The sequence below is a fragment of the Hyperoodon ampullatus genome, assembly GCF_949752795.1.
Source record: "Hyperoodon ampullatus genome assembly, chromosome: 13".
Taxonomy (NCBI): domain Eukaryota; kingdom Metazoa; phylum Chordata; class Mammalia; order Artiodactyla; family Ziphiidae; genus Hyperoodon; species Hyperoodon ampullatus.
Window position 1 is genome coordinate 19,310,850 of NC_136926.1, and position 22,869 is coordinate 19,333,718.

A 22,869-nucleotide genomic window follows, 5' to 3' on the forward strand; every position below is an offset into this window, starting at 1 on the left:
TGTGAGTAGAGATCTACCTATTTGGGTGCATGGATACTGAGCTCTGAGACTACAAATGTGCCCCCGTGGACCTGGTTCATCCGAGTACACTTGGGTCTGTCCATGTGGGAGTCTAGGACCCTGTGTGAGCAGGTGTATGTCCACCTGCCTGCCTGGTTTCTTGACAGTGGGCACTGGGCTGTGGCTGTGTGCTTCGGGCTGTGACTGTATGGTTGTGCACTGGACCTCTACGGGATGAGTCTTATCAAGGGGAGGAGACATAATCTTGGATGCTCTCTCTGGGTTGCCTGGCAACCATGTACCAGAGAGAAGCGTTCCCCCTCTTCTACCAGAAGGCCTGGCTGAGCCTCAGCCAGCCTCCCACTGGACTGGCCCAATGCCACCAGGGTTGGGCATTTCCCAACAACCCCTGAACAGCCAGCACCCAGATTCGAACAAAAACTTTTGTCTCCTAAGTGCAAGGCCACTTCATGCTTGAGCCACACGAGAGAGCAGAACAGGAGGGGTAGGCCCCTCTGCTGGAGTCCAGCCCAGACTGAGCCTCTCCCCAGGATGTCAAGACCACAGAGACCCTTCTACCTGGAGCCCACAGACAGGTGCACTGTTGGTATCGGTCCAGGTCCTGCATATCACAGAACACCTTGCATATGGGTCTCTGTACAGGAGTGTGTGTGTCTGACTGTAGGCACGTGAGACCAGGAGTCCACCCATGGTAGTCTTTGGAGTCACCTGCGATTAGAGGCTCACCCTTGGATCCTCTTGGAGACGTGACCTTGAGTAACTGAGGGCACTGGGGTATCACTCAGGGCCCTGTGAACCCACAGGCTCTTCACCTAGGCCTCTGGCCAAATGCTCTGCCCTCCTATCACCCCCAGCTGGATGCCTGTCTCTTGGGCCACATCAGCACGCATCTCCAGATGGCCTCGAGGGCCCAACTCTGACCCAGGGGCTCCAGAAGAGGCCATTTGGCCTGGCACCACACCAGAAGGCCATGGTACTTCCCAGGACCATGGCACTTCTCTGGACAAGCTGCCCTGGCCAAGGAGCAGAAGACCAGTGGCTCAGAGACACGAGTTCTAATCCTGACTTTGATTCTCCTCCCTGAAAGGTGGCGTCTTCACCTGTCAAACGGGCAGCTCTCCTCCACACAGTGCACACAGGCAGGTCCACCCTTCTTCACTGACCTTGGCATGTTTCCTCTCCTTTTGGAGGCTCAGTATTCTCATCTCTAAAATGGAGGCATAAATACTGGGTGGATCATTCAGAGACGGACATGAATGAGATTTGTCAGTACAGTGGAAGGGACAGGCAAAGGGCTGTGAATCTGTCTCCTTAGAGGAAGTAGAATTCCTACCCTGGCATCTCCCCAGATGATTTTCTCCTGCCTTCCTGGATGCTAGGAGGCCAGACTGCAAGTGTGGGAAGAGGAAGGAAGACTCTGTAAGCCCAGCTCTGCTGAGACAGGTCTCCCTTTGACATTTAAGCATCTGCTAATGAGTCCCTGACCCTCCCAGCTTAGAAAGCAGAGCTGAGCTGAATGTCCTGAATACCAAATAAGGTGACGTTTTCAGAGGCCTTAAAGGGCCAGAGAGGGATCAGAAGCTGCTGCTGTGAGTCTCTCTTTGGTCAAGGTGTGCACTGGGGTGGGGGGTGGGGAGGGGAACAGGTTTGGGAAGTTAGTTCTAGGAGCAGTAAACCTGCTAGATGTGGGGTCTTCCTATAGTCCTATAGTCTTGCCCATTATGTTTTTGGAGGGAAACCGCATGGATTCACAGAGAATTCTGTGATGTCTAACGGGAAGGTTGGACTCCCAGGGATCTGGGGAACACTTTGGAGGCCACCTCTCTCTCAGGTTGCTCTCCATGATGGCTTGGTGATTGGAACACTGAGAACATGCACGGTGGCCAACACGTTGAATCCTCCTGCTACCCTCATTTCCTCCATCTGTAAAATGGGTTGGGTCACCAGTTCTCCACACCAGTGGTGAGAGGTTTTCTTTTCTCTTACGTCTGAAAACAAGAGACAAGTGGCCAGCCTGGGTCCCTTGACCTTCCTAACACTCTTCCTGTGATACAAAGAATTTTGGACTTCCACAGCAGTAGGTAGATGCCTTCCTGTTTGCAGAAAAGCTCTCGTGCCCAGCAGAAAGGGCCTTGGTTTTGAATTCAGACAGACCTGGGTCAGCAACTTACTTAGCTGTGTGTCCTTGGGACTGAGCCTCGGTTTCCTCATCTGTATATGGGGATGATTATCTCTACCCTGCACAGGTGGGACAGAAGGCGATGCAGTGACATTCACAGTGCCTGAGACCTACCAGGATTCAGTCAATGTGTCTTCCTGCTCCTTCTTCATTGCTCGTTCATGATAGGTGAAGGGTGGCTAGATCGCAGGTAGGAGACACTATCAGTGCCCCATTAATACACTCCTGGCACTCACCATCCCAGTACAGGCTGACAGTGACCTACTGTAAACACCTAGGGTATGTGAGGGACAGACTGCACTTGCCAGGGAGTTAATCTCCCTGGGAGCCACCCTCAGCCAATGATGGGTGAACGCTGGAGGATAAATACTGCAGCTTCCTGCTCCTCCAATGGGACATCTCTGAGGCACGCTCTCCACCACCTCCCACAGCTCCCCAGTGGGATTAAGCCTCAGCTGTCCTCAGTAGTGACCTGCTTTGTAAAGGGCAAGTATTGGCTCCTTCCCTTCCCTTTCTCACGTCTCCACTCCCCTGGGGGTGCATCCTGGGGTCATGATTCAAGTAAACCAGAGCTCACATCCTTGTCTCTGGGAGAACCCAACTTAAAATACCTTGGATCTTTGAGCATTCTTAATTCACAAGGGCAATCCTGCAAAGAGTTCAGAGCCACTGTTCTTCACAGCCTGTAGCCTGTGAGAATGACGCTCCCTGGAGTTGTGAGGTACACAATCCGTGGACAACAGCAGCAGCCCTGAGTAGTGTCTTCCTAACGACCAACCTTTGCTGAAGAAGAGCAACAAAGGTGATAATAACAGCCGTTTACTGTATGTCGTTAGTGCTAAGTATGTTACACATATCACACCTCAATTAATCCTCACAACAACTTAAGAGGTAGAGGATGCTATTATCCTGTTTTGCAGGTGGAGACCCCGAGACGTAACAAGACTTGGTCACTTTTCCAGCTCATACAGCTAGTGGGGAGCAGAGTAGGGATTTGACCCCAATCTTATTTGACATCACATCCTAGGTTCCCACCTCTCTGCTCTTCTGCAGGAGGCCTGCCGAATTCCAACATGGTTGGGCTCCAGAGACCCCATGCCAGCCACCTGAATTTCCCAGAAACCCTCTGAGGCTCCACAGTAGGGGTCCAAGGATCACAAAAGCCTGTGTCCCACATTCTGATAATGTAAGCTCTTCATTGCCAGGCCAGCTGGGATGGTGCATGACCTCGGAAGCTTGGAGTTTTTACTAGCAAGAGGCGAGCAGAGCAACTGTTCATCAACTCCCTTTACTGGGGGCAGATGAAGAACATCCTGGAACCAGCTGCAAGTATCTCTGAAGTCCATAATCTCTTTGTTCTGGGGCTTCACAAAGATGAGGTAAATCCCACCAGGCATCAGCTTAAAGGCAGGCGTGGAAGAGTTCTCCTTGGTTTGAAAGAGGCCATCACCCCCCGGGTAATTAGGCCAAGCTCTACTGCATTAAAGATGCTGGTGAGGAGGAAAGGCAGTGAGCTGGGAGCTGTTAATGGCTACCTATAATCAGAGAGGGATTGAATTACACAAAGAGCCTAACTGTCCGAGGAGAATTCAAACCAGCTATTTTTAGGCATCACCAAAGGCTCCCGTGAGCTGTTGGAAATTCAAATAGCTTGAGTTGGGTGCTACTCAGAGTGAACTGAGGAATTTTCATTTCAGGAAGGAGGGTGCATCACCACTACTCCATAACAGGCACTGTGCTATGTGCTTTCTCAATTTTATCTCACTTGGTGGTCAGAGCAATCTTTCAAGGTTGGAACTGTCCCAATTTTACAGATGAGGCATTTGAGGCTCAGACAGAATGAGTGGCTTGACCAAAATCAACACAGCAAGTAAGTGAAGGAGCTGGGATAGAAACAATGTCTGCCTGATTTCAAAATCTACAATCATTGCTCCCGTAGCCTTCCTGGATTATGGCTCATGGAGAAGAGCAAACTAATTCTCCCCCATCATCAAGCAGAGGGAGAAAAAATTTTCTAGCTAACATCTCCTTGGCCCTACACAGCAGAACACATGAAGACCCATATGACTTATAAAATTCAGGGGTCCCAGGCATATATCAAGGGAAAGGAGAGGCCTCCAGGCCTGGCAAAGAAGGAGCTAGACATAGCCCATGCATCCAATATGACTTTCCATGGTCATCTGAGGCTCCCCTCAGCAGAACTGGTTAAACTGGAGTATCAGTGCACAACATTTCCCTTCTAACCTTCAAAGACGAAAAGTTGCCAGAACTAACAATAGTACACAAGAGTCACTATGCAAATTGTGATCCATAAGTCAAGATCTATTTTTTCAGTGATAACATGAGCTTCATAATACTTTCACCAAGATAGAAAAGAAAAAAACAAGAAGGAAAAGTGCTGAGTCCTGGGAGAGGCTGGTCTGCAGTCATGGGGGTTTTAGGCAGCACTAAAGGATGGTCAGCACCACGGACAGCCACCCACGGGACCCACATATATATTGTATATTTTGTGTAATTCTAATGAACCTTGCAATGCAAATCTTGCAAGAATCTTTCAGGCAAATGAAATCTCTTGCAACACCCTATAAAGCCATAATACTCTCAAGTCACCAGCAGGTCTCTGCCCCTGGGAGGAGAAGCTACACTTGCTGACACATTTAGCAAACTGCTGCGAAAAAATGTAATCCAACCAAGAAGGAAGTCCATTTCTCAGTTCTTTTGTAACAAGGGCAAAAAGTCCATGTGCCCAAGTGTCTGTGGCAAGAAAGAACAGCAGGGTGCCTGCAGACATTTGCTCTGCCAACCTTTTAATGCTCTCACTACTGTAGGAGCATTCCATCACCTTGGAAACATGTAGGCTGGCTCCCCACGCAAGGTGGACACCCCACCAGAGCGGTGCTTGGGCGATAATAAGCCTCCTTTGGATCTTCACAATCATTAAGAGTTCTGTGCCACTGCTCAGGGAAACACAATTAGGACACGGTGTTAATACAAACTAATGACTCTACAAATGGAATCTGGTTTCCACCATACCTGTTTCCTGGAGTGTTTGCTCATTGCCCTCCCTAATGTAATACATGCTAGTGTTGTGTGCCAGTGGAAGGCCTCCCTTTCTGACTTATTTGTGTATAAATCAGATCTCAGGAATGGGAAGCCACTGAGTCAGAACAAAGGCACTGGATATTCTGTATTGTGTAGAGTCAGGACTCAGGGCAGAAGGAGAGGTCAGGGGTCAAGGAAGAAAGGAGGTAAGTTAAATCCAAGGAACACTCCCAAAAGAGAGGCAATGGGGTCCAAAATCCAATACGAGAGGTCAAGGTGCCTACAGCACTATATAGAGTTAGCACTCAAACTAGGAGTCAGAGACCTGGGTTCCAGCCTATGCTCAGTCCCTAAGGAGCGCTGTGGCCTTGGAAAAATCATGCCTGTCCATCATCTCTAGAAATTACCTCTCAGCTTTTGCACACTCTATTCCCTCTGCCTAGATTTCTCCCCCACCCTTTGGCAATTTCTTGAGTCTGGATATCCTCCTCTTTTACACCAGGCAAAATCCTATGCATCTTTCAAGGCCTTAATCAGTCACACCTCTTCTGTGGAGCCTCCCACAGGGCTGTTCAATTTAGCCAATTGTGCTGTCTGGGCCTCAGTTTCTAAAGCTGTAAAAGGAAGCATCAGTGAGGAAGGTGCTTCCAACAGGTCATTCAAAACATCACCTTTGATGATCCTTTTGTTCATGCTGAATACACGACTCTCCCTTTCACCTGGAAATCTCACAATGAGATTCAGCTCAAATGTTGCTCCCGTGGCTCCTATATATACCCCCCGTGCTTGAACAGATCCCACTTATCTTGGGTCTGTCTCTCCACTAGATGGTGATCTCCTTGAGGGCAGGGACTGTGCTTTATTCCCCATTGTCCTCTCCATGCCTAGTACACATGGGAGCAATCAAGTGTTTAATGAACAGTTCCCATGCTCTCTCCAAATACCATGTTGCCAACTGGGAGCCCACCAGGAGTCCCCATTTGACAAACCATCTGTCTCCTTATCCAAGCCACTTCCATTCTCATCTCAGCCACAGTAGCCTTGAGATTAGTAAGGCTTAGATTTCCTTCTGGAGTTTCCAGCTGAAGGTGCCCAAGCTTCCAACCTTGTACAGTGACGATTCAGAACAACTGGGGTGGACTTAGAGAACCCAGGACTCCTCTCTCAGTAGAAATGAATGGGTTCCCCGCCTTTGTCATAAATACAAAGATTCCTTTCTCAGATGGAACAAAACACCACTGCAGAGGTGGGCAAGCTGAGGGGCACAGCAGCATTCCCATCAGCCTCAGGGGTTTCTCACCAGCCACCACCCAGACAGACCGCCCACTGCTACCAGGGCAAAACACACCCAATTGTAACGGGATCTAGTGGTCTCGGTGTGTTGAGGTTTATATATTTCAGCTGACTGAAAAATCTCTGATGGTCCATGAGAGAGTTATTATACCAGGTGATCTCAATAGTGTGTGTGTTTGTGTGTGTGTGTGTGTGTGTGTGTGTGTGTGTGTGAGAGAGAGAGAGAGACAGAGACAGAGACAGAGACAGAGACAGAAAGACAGGAGAATGTTCATATTACCCAGCCAATCTGAACATTAACCAAAAGGAGGTCCAGCTGATAGTGGCTGATGACATACACAGCCCAATTCTTGTTATCTAGCTCAGCATCATCCACTAGAATGTTCTAGTGGCATCAGCTTTCCCTCTAAATACACACAACTTTAAGGCCATCTCTTCATATGGTCAACGTCACCATCAAAATAATGTAAACATTGGCATAAAGAAATCAGTATTGGGGATGATAAATCTGCTATCAAATTAAAACCTCATTACACTAATGGCCAAACCAGAGACTTGCTGTGTGGACATTATCCAGCCTGGATTTCACACACCCTCCCCGCCCTCTGCCAGCCAGACCTGCAGAGCTGGATGAACTGAGGCAACGATGGGGAGGCAGACGTTGCCTCTGTTTCTAGAAATCAGCCACTCTGTAAACTGGCGGCACGCGGGACCCCGCTGTAAAGCAAAGCTAGAACAGGGCTTCAGAAACATGGGGTTTGGAAAACAGAACACAGTGTCAAGCACACCAGCAATGAATTTAATAAACAATGACATTCATACGGAAGAGGCCTTTCTCTGCATGCAGACAGGCATTAAGGTTCTGCCACATCCACCTGGGTGGGCAGGCTGACATTCTCAGCAGACCTTGTCAGCGCCACGGAGGTCTAAGGCCTTATTGTTCAAAGTGTGGTCCATGGACCAGCAACCTAGCATCACCTGGGAACTCCTTAGAAATGCAGAATCTCACCCGCTGAATCAGAATCTGCATTTTAACAAGATCTCCCTAGGGTTCATTGGAGCATTCAAATTTGGGATTCTTAGTTCTGGATTCCTATTCCTACCTCAGGACTGCATCAGAAGAGTAACCAGGACAAACCTCAGCCCTCTGTCTTTCGTCAAGGCCATTAGCTCTTCGTATAGGTCTGAAGGTCACCTTTGAGGTCACAAGACTGTGTGACCTTGGGCAGGCTTACTTAAATTCATCAAGCCTCGGTTTCCTCACTGTAAAATGGAGATTAACCATGGTAACTGCCTGAAAAGTTTGTAGGGAAGGGAAACAAAATCAGGCTTGCAGCGGGCTCAGCACGGTGCCTGGCACACGGCAGATGCTTGATAGATAGACATTAACTGCTATTAAACACCCAGAGAGGGGACAACGGGACAATATCCACAGAAGAGGGGGTGGCTCTTGTCCTTGTCTATTCATCCCCTTCCCTCCCTCAGTTTGGAAACTGGAGAGTTTTTCCAACAAGACTGAAGCACTGGCAGGCGAGGGATAAATTCTCTCTACAGGAGCATTAAAGACATAAGCTCTGGAGTTGGTTTAAATCCTCTGCTGCTTGTGTGACATTGAGCCTCAGTCTCTTCATCTGTAAAATGGGAGTGGGTGAATAACAGTGCGATTTCAAGGGTCATCGTGAGGATTAGATGTGCTCTCCCGTAGAAGGCACTTGGAAAACGATGAAGTGTTTGCTGTTGTCATTGTCATTGTCACCATCGTTAGACACAATCTGCTTTCGGAAAATGAGGAAGGACAGGCCAGCTCAGGCTCTAGCTGTTTGTTAAGGAGGAAGAGGGGCGTGGCTGGAGGTGAGGCTGGGGCAGGATGGTGGCAGCCTTGGAGGGCAGCCAAGGGCTTAGGAGCAGTGGGAGCCGTGGAAGGTACAGGTGGGCCAGGGCAGAGAGGGGAGGGGCCGACTCACGTACACCTGCGGGCTGACTCCTGGGCCAGCTGCAGCCGGTAGACGGAGAGGCGGTTGGCGCCACCGCACACGCTGCCCCGCTCGCCCTTGCAGTCCATGTCACACTCCGCCTCGCTCACGTTTGTCGCCTGGATCTTGTGGCCACAGTAGCACTCGGCGCCGAACTCCAGCCCAGCATACAGGTAACCCCTGGGGGAGGCTGCTGTCAGGCCAGGGTAACTGACACCATGGAGACCCCAGGGACAGGTTGACTCACCTAGTGAGGAGGCCTGGGGGATGGGAGGGCTCTGGGGACCAGGAGGTCCCAGGGGAAATGGAGAGACAGATGATGGAAGGGGGACAGGGGAGACCTCAGGGGACAGGAGACAGAGGCTTCCAGGAGACAGGGAGACCCCAGAGAAATAAGGAGACTGGGGTGGGGGTCTCCCTATCTCCCTGGAAGCGGGGAAACAAGGAAGACCTTGGGCGTCAGGGAGACCCAAGGAGATCTGAGGTACAGGGATACTCCAAGGGACGGGGGATCTGGACTGAGAATAAGGAGACCCTGAGAGGGTCAGGGAGGCTAAGGGGTTAGAAAGTCTTGGAAGTAGGATGGGCAGGAAGCCAAGAAGGAATACAAGGAGTTCCCTGGGGGACAGGGAGACTCTGGAAGGGGACAAGACCCCAGGGACCACCTGCTTCCATCCCTGCCTCATGTCTCACACCCCCATACACTTACCCACATAGACACACAACGTCATATTCACACCCATCTACATATACCTTCAACACACAGGACACTTGACACACACACCCCTCTGGTCCTGTGGTCCCTCTGCCTCACCCACTCTCTTGCTCTTCCCTGTCTAGAGCCACAAGCCAATCATATCTGCAGAGTCCAGACTCTTTATTCCAGGAAACATCCCCTAGGAATGATGCCTCTATGTCCCCTGAGAGGAGCTGGACCCAGGGGAGGGGGCAGGGACTCTCGTATGTCTTTGGAAGGTGGCAAAACCAAGGTCACGTATCCAGCCAAGTAAAAAATTCCTTTCCTTAAAGCAAAAAAAAAAAAAAAAAAAAAAAATATCCAGGCACTGCAAGATTGTCAATTTTTTTCATAGCTCTGGAATCATTTCCTAAAAAGGACTTTTAGTAAGGACCTGTTCTGTAAACAGATGAAAAGGGAAGTGCTTGCTCTGGCTCGCGGGGTAGGTATGAAGCGGTGGGGGAGCGGGGAGCAGGACGGCCCCTGCTCAGTCCTCTTGCCCACTGTGGCTTCTGAGGCACTTTCCAGAATCGTGAAAGCTCCTTGGGGGAGCAGCCTGCAAAATACTGGTCATGCAAGGCTGGAACGATGGGAGGTGTCAGCTCATGCCGTCACTCGGGACTTCCGGGGGCTGGCTGGAGAGACAGACCCACCCAGACTCATGTCTCCAAACACCCCTACTACTCGGGTAGCGTGTGATCACACGGTCACCTGGGCAGACACAGTAAGAGCAGCTTAAATTATCTGGGCATCTTGGAGCTGGGCCAGCCTCCTTCTTCCACCTGTCTGTCGCTGTCTCTCTCAAGCCTTGGTTCTCAGGTGCCCTTGGGGCCCGTCTCATATAATTGGACCCACTGATAGAAGGAACACCAGAGAGCAGAAGTTTCTAAAATTTCCCAGCTGGGTGTGAAAATCAGAGCAGTGGTGCTCCAACCATAGTTCCAGGACCAACAGCATCCAGTGTCACCTGGGAACTTGTTAAAAATGCAGATTCTTGGGCCCTACCTCAAACCCACCAAATCAAAAGCTGCGGGTGGGGCCCGGCAATCTTGAGAGATTCCAGGTGATGCTGACGTGTATGTCCTGGAGCTCACAGCCTAGATGGAGTGACAAGCGCTTAACCAGAAAACGCCAGCATAGTGAGATGAGGGTTGAGATGGAATAAGTCCCAGATTGTGGAAATGCAGAAGAGGCCCCCAACCTGCCTGGGGTGTCAGGAGAGACTTCTCAGAGGAGGTGACAGCCAAGGTGGAGCTTCAGAAGATGAGTCAGATCAACTCGCGTAATTCACTCTGGTTCAGCGCATACTTGTGGCTGCCCACATGGGTTTCCAGATGGATGCAGAGATGAGTCAGCTGCAGCCCTGCCCCCAAGGGGCTCCCCAGCTAGTTGGGGAGGCAGAAGCAAGAACGGGTTTGGGCCACAGAATGCCAATAGCTTACACTTGCTCTCTTCCAGGCACTGTTCTCAAATATTTGCTTTGCAAATATTAACTCTTCAACTCCAACAAGACCTCTCTGAGGGCATGGACTCTGAAATTCACTTCTGTCTCCCCACAGTTCAATAAATAAATTAAAGAATCAATATCCTCAAGAGCTTGGAGTCTTTCCCAAGCTGGAGAGGGTCCTGGGCTCAGGATTTCAATGGTGGACTGTTCTGGAAGCTGATTATAAAGGGGACAGTGTTTCCTCGTCAGGAACTGAGGGAAGAGCCCCTTGGCCACCCACTTGCCCATTTCCACTCCAGCCATGCAGCGGAGCTGCTTTAGAGCTTGTGATCACCAGAGGCAACTGGCTAGAGCCTGAAGATGAGCATGTTAGAGGCCTCTCACAAGCCATCACACGTCAGGGTACCCAGGGCACAGGGGAAGAGAAGGTCAGCTCACTCCACAGTGCCTCTAGGGCAGCAGTGCTGGTTCCCAGGCCTGGACTGAGGGTCCCAACTCACCAGTCCTCTGGGGCCTCATCCACTCTTGGAAAGTCAGCTCCCTCTCCCCAGTACATGTTCTAATCAAGAACATCATTTTATTCTTAGATTGGAAAACACTGTCTGGACAGGTGAGTGTTTCTCCCTGGTAGAGAAACAAATAGTTTCTTGGCTGGTAAACCACTAAATAGCCCTGATCCCAGGCTCCCACCTCACCCTTCCCACGGACATCACACAAGCCTCATGCTCACAGACTCACACTTGCCTGCATGTAAACACCCACTTGTGCTTTGCCCACAATTCGGGACCCTTGCAAACATATCCACAGAGACTCCTGCATTCACAGCTACTGTTAAGTAAAGACAGTTAGGTATTGGCATTAAGCTTACAAACATATGACCCTGCATACTGTACACTGCAAACTCACTCCTAGGCAGAGTCTCACAAATTCCCATAGGCCAACTCCCTGCTCAGTTGCATGCATGTATGCATGTGCATGCACACACACACGCACACACACATCACCCTTGCATCACCCTTTCCTTGTAGCCACATGTTCATCCTCAATCATGCCCTCCCATGGAAAAAGAAAGACAGGTAGGAATCTGAGAAGGAAGGGGTCTGAATGCCTGGGACACTGGTGGGGCCCTACCGTTCTGCACAGTTGTCCTGGCAACGGAAGATGGTCATCTTTTTGTAGTCGAAAAAGGACACGCCTCGAAGGGCCCGGCTCTGGGTGTCATCCAGGTAGCAGCCGATGTACTTAGCTTTGGGGAGATGAGAAAAGTCAGATTTGGCAGGCGGGACAAAGCTGAAACGGTTTCAGGAGTAACCAGTGTGCCTCTGGCTATGTGGCCTTGTTGACCTTTTGGTACCAATTCCTTCCTCTGAGCAGTAAAGTAGAAACAAGAGAGACTGAAACTCACGTGCATTGGCAGAACATGATCTATAAGGGCAGTGGTGTCCCATGGGTAAGGCTGTGGGCCCTGGAGGTCAGCAGAGAGGAGGGAAGGACCTTTCCAAGGCCAGGGTTAAGGTCATGCCCTTGGGCTCTACTGGTGACAACTGGGCACCCAGTAACCCAAGCCAACATCATTCCCTAAGCACCGAGCAAATGAGACCTGTATTAGGACAGCTCTGAAGAGCTTGATAAGTTGACAGCCTGTTATTATTTCTACAAGATGGCTTAAGGTGTGATTTTCCCTTGGAAGGAACACTGGCCTGGGATATCTCAAGATCTAGGTTGTCGTATCACTTTGGTTACATTCTAGTGCTGACCTAATGCATTTAGGCCAGTTACCTCCCTGAGGCCTAGTTTTCTTCATTGTGGGGAAGAAAATATCAGCCCAATGAGGTTAAAATGGACTTATTTGTATAAACGTCTCTACCACAGAGTCTTGAATATAACAGGCACAAAGTTATGGTGAGTGGCATAAAAAACCAGCCATTCACAGTGCTGTATAAGTACTTTACAGTTTTCCCACCTTGTGGGCCAAGGTGAATGCTTTCATCCAAAAGGAAATTTTTTTTTTCAAGGTTACAGTGCTTTCCTTTATTGGAGTTCCAAATTTTAAAAACTGAAAGTAAAGCAATCATTAAGTGGTTCAGATAAAAGAAAAGCATCTTTACCTGAGTTTCCCATCAGGCCTACTCTGACCTGCCCTAGCTCCTTCCAGAAAAAGTTTCTGGGTATCTAAAAAAACAGTTTACATATTGACTCATTAAAAGTCATCTCTACTTATGAGTCAACTAACTATGAGAACAGTTCTCATACCTATTAAATGTACACAGTCCACACAAAAGGAAGTTTTTAAATAATGTAAAACAACTATACAATTACAAACCATTCACTTAGTTTTCTTAAAGTAGTACACATGTTCCTGTATTTCCTGGTAAATAGTACACAAAGATGGTACTTTACAGTTTATAAAGTCTTTTCCCATATGTTCTTATAATCATTATTATTAATTTGGACATGCACTTTGCTAACTGTTTTACACATATTGTCTCAGTGAATCCTTAGAATGACCCTATGAGGTAAGTATTAATATTCCCACTCAATGTAGAAGAGGAAACTGAGGCCCAGAGAGGCTAAGTCACCTGCCCAAGGAAACACAGCTTATACCTGTGGAGTTAGGTTTGGACCCAAGCAATCTGGCTGCAGAGCCCATGTTCTGAACTACTGCTTGTTTCTCTTTGAATCCAAGGATCTTTGCAATGACCCAGGTGCAATGACCCTTGGCATGCTTAAACTCTTTTCTTAGATGATTGAACAGAGGCCCAGAAAGGTGAAGTGAGCTGTCTGAGACCTGAAACTAACTGACGGTAGAACAAAGATTTAAATCTAGATCTATGGGACCCCAAACCAGTGCTCTTTCCACCCTTGCACTTGGAAATAACTGAAGGTTAGACCGAGGAACCAGCCAGCCCTTGGAATTAAACGGCCCTCATAGGGAACGACTGAGGGAAATATTACATGCCACTTGATCTCGTTCATGGGTGGGCTGCTGTCTATTTAAATTGTGGGCTTCTTGTCCCCCTCACTCATGGTGGAGAGCAGGGTCTAGCAGAGGATACAGGCTCATTATGGAGCAATTGTTTCCCTCAACACCACCCTGATAAGTGCAGAATTTGTCAGCCTCGCTGGAGATGCGTCTCATCCCTGATCACCTTGAATTTCTTTCATGAGACAGAGGTGATTTGGTCAACTAAGAACAGTCCATCTTTAAAAGAAACATTGCCTCCCTGGAGAGGGCACATCAGATGGTGACAGCTCTGGAAAAGCCTACATCTTGTCACTGTGCTTGTTCAACAATGTATGTCCCTCCTGTGTCACAGAAGGAACCATGGCCCTGGGGCATGGATGCTGTTTACATCTGGGCTGGGAGTGAGAACTTCCATGGGCCATGGTGGTGAGAGCTTCACACCAACTTTAGCTCAATAGTTCACTAGAGGACAGAGTGTCCAAGGATGGGCAGGAGGAGAAAAAAAAGGAGGAAGGAGAGGGAGGGAGAGGGGAAGGGGGGAAATGGTTGTTTTGTCAGCATGAGGTCACTGTCGTCAGATCAAAAACTCTGTGTGTCTGTGTGTGTGTGTGTGTGAGAGAGAGAGAGAGAGAGAGAGAGAAAGAGAGAGAGAGGAGAGAATATGTATTGAGTACTATGTGCCATGTCTTATTTTAAAAAATTCAGTCCTCACACCCTTCTTATTAACCCATTTTATAGATGAAGAGGCTGATCCTAATGACTATTATATCTCTCTGTCTTAGATGCAAACCTTTGTTTTGGCGTATGGTATATGTTCTGACTAGTAACCACTCACATTACTCCATGTTACTCGTTTTTATGTAGAATTCGAAACTATGTAGTCTGCCTACGTTACTACAGCTTGGAAGTGTCTCACTTAAAATTTAAGCCCAGATCTGTCCTCCAGCCATTTTACATTTGGGGAGGCTTCACTTCCATTTGGCCCACAGACTTCAGGATCACAAGGTGCCACACTGAGTTCTGATGGAGGGTAACACTCGTGACCCAGAAATGTCGGGCTTGGAGTTGGATGTACTATGACCATGGGTGGTCTCACCTTAGGGTGAGGGTAGGTGCATTTGGCCATATATGGGATAGTGGATTGTGTTAGATGAGATTTTTATATCAAATTAATAGGAGTGCGAGTATACGTACACACACGCTCTCTGCCGGTTGGACTGTAATGGAACTGTTTGTACCTTCAAAGCACCCCCTCTTCCTATTTTTCTGTTAACAGATCTTAGCTGTCCTGACCATGAGGAGACACTGACCTTGAAAGAGCCAATCATATTGCAGCTGCCACCAGCCAGTGATTGATGGCTGTAGGGAAGGGCACATGACCCATTCTTTGGATTTTTATAGATTAAAGCTGGGAGAAAGAAATCTGTTTCCCTTGGGTTATGACACTGGCATTCTCTAAGCCCAGAGCTACCAACAGCCACAATCCCTGGCATCAAAGCCAGTCTGTACAGGAGGAGAACCAAGCTAAGTCAGAGGCGAGCAGAGATGAGAGTTAGGAAGAGAAGGGCACAAATCATTCATTTGAAAATCTAGCCCCTTTGGTAGTTTGGACACAAGACACAATACATTTTCTTCTTTAGCTTAAGCTGATTCAAGATGGATTTTTGTCCCTTGCCACCAAAGGTGCACAGACTAATATGCTGATTGTCAAGCTAAGTTGCTTGAGTCCACCCAGCTTGGAGAGTCTAGACGACATCCATGTCTAGGCTGCTTTTTCCCATGTACCACATTCAGTTTTGGCTTGGGAGAAGGGCTTCTCCATCCTCCAAGAGAGGCCTTCCTGGAGTGATGATGGGAGAGGGAGGGTCTTTTGGGAGAAGAGTTGAGATTTGACCATAGGTCCAACTGCCCCTAAGCCTGGGCTTTTAAATGTTATGCCACCCCTTCCCTAACCCCTAACCCTCCCACAGGCCAGGCATCAGGCTGAGATGTCCTACATAACAGGTGCTCAAAGACTTGTTGGGTGAACAGATGACCTTCCATTTCTTCATCTGTCAACAGGAGGAAAAAAGAGATACGTGGTACCTTCACTGATGCTCTGGAGAAGAATGGGCGTGTTACATACTATGACCTGATGGATGGGCTGAGCTCTTTGGGACAGGAAATGGATATTGAATCTGTTTCCTCCTTGTCCTGGGCAAGTGCTGGTGACTCTTTCCCCACTGACCCTTCAGTGCAGGCTGTGGCCAATGCAACCGGTGACCCTGTCCCTGGAGTTCTATCACCCTGCTAGCAATGAGCTCATCAGCAGGGGTACTGTCCAACCCACTTCCGCCATTTTCCAAAGGCCCCGCCTCAAGTTCTGCTGTGGTGGCAGAATCTCCCGGAGGTGAGGGGGAGATCGAGTATGTAACACAGGCACAAAAAGTACAGGTCACTCGAGGTTGAATTAATGGCCGAGTTCACATAATCTATCAGTTTATCTCTGCAGCCATCTAAATATTGCTGAAATCGCAAAGTCCTGTCCCAGCCTGCCTATTTATCTCAAGCACAGAAACCAGTGAGGGGTGAGCCCAGGAGAGCACAGGCATCTGGAAAGGAGCTATCCTGACTGTGTTTTCTCCCCTTTCCTTTACTTTTTTTTTTTCCTTTTGCTTCAATTAATCTTCCTTTTTAAGAAGTTTTGCTCTCTTCAATGAAAGTAATTTGTTAAAAAGATAGCTACACATATGCTGATTTGTATTCCTCTTATTTACTGTCTGTGAGTAGATTCACAGACAGAAGGCACTACAGTGTCCTACAAGAACAGTTTTGGAGTCCACCAGATCTGGGTTCTAATCCTGACACTGCAGTAGCCTTGTAGTATTACTCAAGCTCCTGCCTGAAAAGTGGGAATGGTTATGGGTTGAATTGTGCCCCTCATAAAAAAAAAAAAAAAAAAAAAAAAAAAAAAAAAAAAAAAGATAGGTTGAAGTTCTAAGCCCAGTACCTCAGAATGTGACCTTATTTGGAAATAAGGTCATTGGTGATGTAATTAGCTATGACGTGATATTGGAGCAGGTGGGTCCCAATCCAATGTGAATGGCGTCCCTGTAAGAAAGTGGCTCTCTGTAGACCCAGAGACACAAGGAGAAGGCCATGTGAAAACAGAGGTAATGACTGGTGTTATACAGCTGCAAGGAATGCCAAGGGCGCCTGCTGATGCCAGAAGCTGGGAGAAAGGCCTGGAACAGATTTCCTCTTAGAGCCTTTGAGAGCCCATCTTGATTTTGGACTTCTGGCCTCCAGAACTTCAAGGTAATACATTTCTGTTGTTTCAAGACACCCAGTTCATGGTATTTTGCTATAGCAGCCCTCAGACTCTAATACAGGGGTAATTTTAAGATTGATTGTAAGATTGATCTCTTCATGGAGAAGAGAAGCTGTATATTCCTGCTGGGGATTCTCCACCATCTTGGAAAGTTGTCCTTCAAGAGGATCACTCCAGTGCTGTCTGGGTTTCCTTGCAGAGGGAATGGAATTTCCTGCTCATATCTAGGCTTTCCTGGGGTAGAAGGGATGCATCTCTCACTTTGGTCAAGGCCCATGGATCTTGCAAGCTCAGCTCAACTATCACCTCCCCCAGGAAGGCAGCCATGATACAGCCCCATGACCGAACAGGATCCCTCCTTTGGGATCCCAGAGTCCCCTGGCTTACCCCACCTTAACAGTTTTCTGAAACAATTTTCCAAGAATTGTCCATTATTTTTTCAAATTAGAAATAATTTAGGCCCATGGGGGAAGAATTTTTAACAAAATGAAAAAGTGCTATAGTAGGGGAAAGCAGGATATGATGCTATATATACACCATTCTATTCTTTAGAAATACACACATAAAGGAAAAAGACAGGAAGGTAAAGGTGATACACCAACAGTGTTGACTGGGACTGTTGCTGGATGGTGGGACTCTGGGCTATTTTTATTTTTACCTCTTTTTTTGCTATGTATTCTAATTTTTCTACTTTAATAATCAAGAAAAAAGTTATTTTTGAAAATATAATTTATCTTTTACTTGTCTGTCTTTCCCCAGGAGGGTGTGAATATTCCTCAGAGGGAAAAAAAAACTGTTTGAATCATTCTTGTGTCTCCACCTCCCAGCACAGGGCGGGGCATACAGATGTGCAGTAAATATGGAATGAATGAATGAATGAATGAATGAATGCAGTTAGGGATTCTATAGCTCAGTGGTTAAGAATAAGAGCTTTGGATTCAGACAGAATCGGGTTGGAGTCTGCTCTGCCTCTTAGCAGCCGTGTGACATGGGGGGCGAGTCATTTACTCTCTCTGAGCCTCTGTTTCTTAATGTATGAAAAGAGTTTAATACTTCCTACCTGATGTGAGGCTGAGTACGAGCACACAGTCTCCGACACAGAGCGGACCCTCCATAATCTGCAGAGATTGCGTCTTCAGCTGGAGGAGATGGGGAGTGGGTGCCCTGCTGTCCCTTCCAAAAATGCTGACAGAATATCCCCGTGTCCTTCTTTAGACCCAGCCCACCCGCTCTGTAATCTGGGGGAAACAGAAACAGCACAGACTTTGAAATCAAACCGGCTTTGGCTCCTGGCTCTGGTCCCAACAACTGGGTCACCTAAGGTAAGTCAAATCATCTCTGTTTTCTCCTATAGAATTACAATATTAATAATAATAGCCAGCACATACTAACTGCTTACTGTGTGCTACACTCTGTGCTGAGTACTTGTGTGTTGAGAAGTGAGACGATGTAGCGGTTAAGGTTCAGGTGTAAGATTCAAACCACCCGGGTTCAAATATTGGTTTACCCCCTCCTCCAGCTGGATAACCTTGGGCAGGTTACCTAGCCTCTCTGTGCCTTAGTTTCTTCCCTGTATGGGGGAGTTAATAACAGTGTCTACTTAATTGAGTTGCTACGAAGATTACATGAGGTAATAGATGCAAAGGGTTTAGAACAGTGCCTGGCATTCAGAGAGCATGCTATTGATTTATCTTATATAATCATCACATCAGTCATCTGATGTTAAGTACTTTTTATCTCCCAAAGGAAACTGAGGCTCAGAGAGGTGAAGTGACCTGCCCAAAGGTGCACAGCCAGCAAGCTGCAGAACTGGGATTTGAACCCTCATTTGGCTGCTCAGAGCACAGGATTTCGCAAGCCTAGCAAGGTGACTGGCACATTGTAGGTGCCAGCTCCACCCAGGAAGTCAGACTTCCTGCCCAGCTCCAGCCCAGCCTGGGAGCAGCTCCACCCTCACCTCCTGCGCTGTGATGGGCTCCAAATCCTTTACAGCTTAAGTCTTGCATCACTGCATCAAGCAGAGCCCTTGCCAGCTTCAGAGAAAAGCCAAATGTGTGTAGCATTAGGTCAGAGAAGCGTCTCGATTTTTTTTAGCATTAATCTAATATGTTGTCTTTCCTTGCCGAACTCTGAATAAGTTAATCAAGGACAGTCTGAATTTGTGTTTTCTTACTAAGACCACCTGATTCTAAAGCTGCCTGATGAGAGCTCTGGGGTCCAGGCTTCTTTCTTATTTTCTCTTCCTTCTCTCTTTATATTTTATAAAATATGTAAGATTTCCAGAGGCAGCGGGGATAGCGTGGTAGAGAAGGCTCACAAGCTTTGGAGTTAAATGGACCTTGTTTCAAACCTCAGTTCTTCCACTCACTACCTGTGTAACCTGGGGTAAGTGACCTCTCCCTGAGTTTTAAATTTTCCCATTTGTAAAATAGGATAATAGTCTAACTTTTTGAGTTGTTGTGATAATTACATAAGGCAATGAAGCACGTATAACATGGTCTAGCCAATAATGACCATTCGATAGATGTTTAGCTATTACTTCTACTACTAACAGCAGCAACTATTAAGTGACCTACTATTATAAACCAGGAGGTGTAATAAGCATTTTACATATATCATTCCATTCAAATAACATATGAAAAGCAAATGGGACAGTGACTGGCATGAAGCAGGTGCTCAAGAAATGGTAATAATTACTCGTAATAGTGGCAGTGGTATTTCATTCTCATAACAAATGGGGGGACGTTGCTATTGTTGTTGGATAAATGAACTGTGCCACTAGGGAATCATATTCTACCAAAGGACCTCGATAAACACAGGCAATTACCATTCACATAAGGGCCATGACAGGGAGTACAGAAGAGGAACATTCGATCAAGCCGGGAGTGGGGGTCAGGGACAATTTCCTGGAGGTGAGCTAAGCTGAGATCTGGAGGAAGAGTACAGCTAAGCCTGTGGAGACACTCCAGGCAGAGGGCTGGTCATTCATTCATTTGTCCATCCAATCACTCATTCATTCAACCAGTAGGTACTGAGCGCCATCTTTGTTCCTGGTGCTGTCCCAGGTGCTGAGAGTGCTGATAGAATGAGGTGACCAGGACAGGCACTATCCCTGCCTTCTTGGAGCTGACGGTCTAGTAGTAGAGACAGACTATAAACAAGAAAGCAAGTAAAAATGAGATACTTTCAGATAGTGGTAAGTACTGTGACAAAAATAGAGCTGGGGAATCTGGTCCTGACCAGGCACAAAGTGGGGCTACTTTAGGACAGTCCAGGAAGACCTCTACAGGGTGGCCAGGTTTGACTGAGGTCCAGGAGGAAGGGAGGAAGAGAGCCATGCAAAGATACGGGGAAGAACATCCCAGATGGACAGAACCATCTATACAAAGACTCCAAGGTAGGATAAGACTTGGTGTGTTCGATGACCAGCAAGAAGGAGAACAGGGAGGAGGGTGTGGTGAGGAGGGATAGGAAATGTTATAACATGAGGCTGGATTGGTGGGCCATGGTGGGGACTCTGGAATTTATCCTAAGTATGATGGGAGAATATCCTAAGGCGCAGGCTTGTGGCAAACTTTGGGGTTTGCAAAGTAGCAGAAGGAGTTTGGAGTGGTTGGGGTGAGACGAAGCTTACTGATTGGAAAAGGGAGAGAGGGAAGCCACATCATGATTTCTCCATCAGTGTAGCACCTCACACCTCAACTGTGCCTACAAGATGAGGTCCCTTACCCAGGTAGATTCACAAGAATTTCCTGACCAACCCTAAGAATTTACTGTGTGCAGGCATTGTGCTAAGTGTTTCCATAACCATGTCTCATTGAACTCTCAGGAGAAACCTGGCAGGGAGGGGGTCATTATTCCCATTTTACAGATGACAAGACTGAGGCATGAGAAGGTAAAGCCACTTGCCTGGACCACACGGCTGGTTGGAGTGGACCTGGACTATGAATCCAAGTCCTCCAATCCATTCTGCCACCTCCCACAATCCCCTTCACCTCCCTGTGAAGTTTTCGAAGAGGCAGAATTCTAGGACATTCCTGAGGGTGAGACGGTAGGGTCTTCTGGATGCTCCTGAGCCAGGTGCAGGGTGGGACTGAAGCAGGGAAATGTGCTCCCCGGGATGAATCCCCTCCATTAGTCCGGCTTCCTTCCACGGTGGGAGAAGGAGTTTTTCATAGGTTGAATCACAGCAGAAGCGTGACACGTGGCAGGGAACACAAGGGCTAGGGAAGTTTTCCTTCTGTCCTGATTGGTCGTAGATCCTCCCAAACCATCTGTCCCAGATTCTGGAAACATCCACTCGTGTTAATCTCATGAGCTGCAGGGGTTGTGGGGTCCTCCCCAGAATGCGGGTTAGATGGGGAGACATCGGCTGACTCTGGGAGGTAGTCATAGAGCCAGCATCCAGGCCAGATGGGTCTGATTTGAACCTACCACTTACCAGTTATGTGGCCCTGGAGAAGAGTCTTCACTTCTTCAAGGCTGTTTCCACGTCTGTTAACTGGGCATAAGTTCATATTCCTTGTTTAAGTCCGTGGAGTGTAGTGAAAATCAAATGAGGTAATGCACTTATGAAGAAAAGCCCTTTTGGACTGTGACAGGCTAAGAAAATGCAACGAAATATGCCCAGGGCGATGAGGTTCCCCAAGTGCCATCACTGAGAGATCCAGCAAAGTGAACTGAGAGGCAATGCAGTGGAGCAGAAGCTCTGCCACTAGCTAGCTGTGTAAACTTGGGCTCTCGGTGCCTCAGTTTCCTCACCTTTAAAATGGGAATAATAGCACCTATCACATAGAGTTGTGGTGATAATTCAATGCATGTCAAGTGCTTAGAAAAGTACTTGGCCCTTAGTAAGTGCTCAGCAGATGCTAGGTGTTTTGATTTTCAAGTGTATGTAACAAGGGCTAAAAAAGCCTGCAGGGGAGGGTCAGACTTTGGACTCTGACAGATTCAGGGTTCAAATCTAAGCTTGGCTGTTTACAAGCTGTGTGACCTTGGGCAAGCTACTTAATGTCTCTGAGCTTCAATTTTCTCCTCTGTGAAACCTCTTGCATGTATGATGACTGGCTCCTATTAAACACTGAACACTGGCAGCTGTTATTACGTTATTATTATCATCATCCCCCTTCCCTTCTCCTCAGCCACCTTCCAAGCCCAGATGCTCACCCCTCTTACCTCGCTCCTCCTCCTTCTCCCGGATGACCCTCCCCTTGAGGGCCCGGCTCCAGGCTCCCCCGTAGTCCCCCAGCTTGGCTCTCTCATTCCCGTCCTTGCCCTTGAACCAGGGTCCATACCTGCGGGCGATGCTCGAGGTTTCACCTGTATCCCGGAAGGCTCTGCCCAGATTTAAGTCACCCAAAAAGGGCAGCTCAGCGCCCTCCACTGGGGCCCCCGCAGCGGGGTTGGCCTGGTTCTGGGAGACAGCAGGCTGACCCACAAAACCAGAGTGAAGAAAGACGAGGCTCCCAGCTGTCAGGTAGAGCACCAGGAAGGTAAAGAAACGTACAGGTTTCCTGCGGAGGTACCGCTGGAATTTGAACCAGAGCTTGGCCATAGCGGGATCATTCCGGACTGGATCGTTTCGGCTCCGCTGGGGGCTGGGGGGTGTGATCCAGGGAGGGAATGGAGGCAGGGCTCTGCTTCTCAAGCTTCCCTTAGGGATGGAGCCCCTGGGGGTCTTCAGTCTTAATCCGTCTGTGAAGGTGACTGCCAAGATCAGAGCGGGAGGGCAAGTCCAATGCCTGGCTGAAGCCAAGAGAATAGAGGACAGAGTTCACCAGCCCTCCCGGAGCCAAGGTGAGCTTCTTTGGGCCATGAAAGGGGTTTTGAGGCTCGGGACACGCAGGAGTTGGTCCCATTTTCCTACATCTTGTTCTTTGCCTCAGAGTTCCCAAAGAACTTTG

General features: G+C 48.1%; 1 protein-coding gene across 2 annotated transcripts in view; it reads right to left on the bottom strand.

Annotated features, from left to right (window-relative positions):
* Window positions 1-22,520, bottom strand: part of WSCD2 (WSC domain containing 2) — a gene marked incomplete at both ends in the record, with an annotated part of 43,702 nt that extends 21,182 nt beyond the window's left edge. The window contains 3 exons of one of the 2 annotated variants that reach the window (XM_079717123.1): window positions 8,504-8,688; window positions 11,823-11,937; window positions 22,142-22,520. In XM_079717123.1, coding sequence (XP_079573249.1) covers window positions 8,504-8,688; window positions 11,823-11,937; window positions 22,142-22,520 — 679 coding nt within the window. Of the gene's footprint in view, window positions 1-8,503; window positions 8,689-11,822; window positions 11,938-22,132 lie in introns of both variants that reach the window. The other variant, XM_079717122.1, reaches the window with a different exon arrangement.
* Window positions 22,521-22,869: the final 349 nt, after the last annotated feature.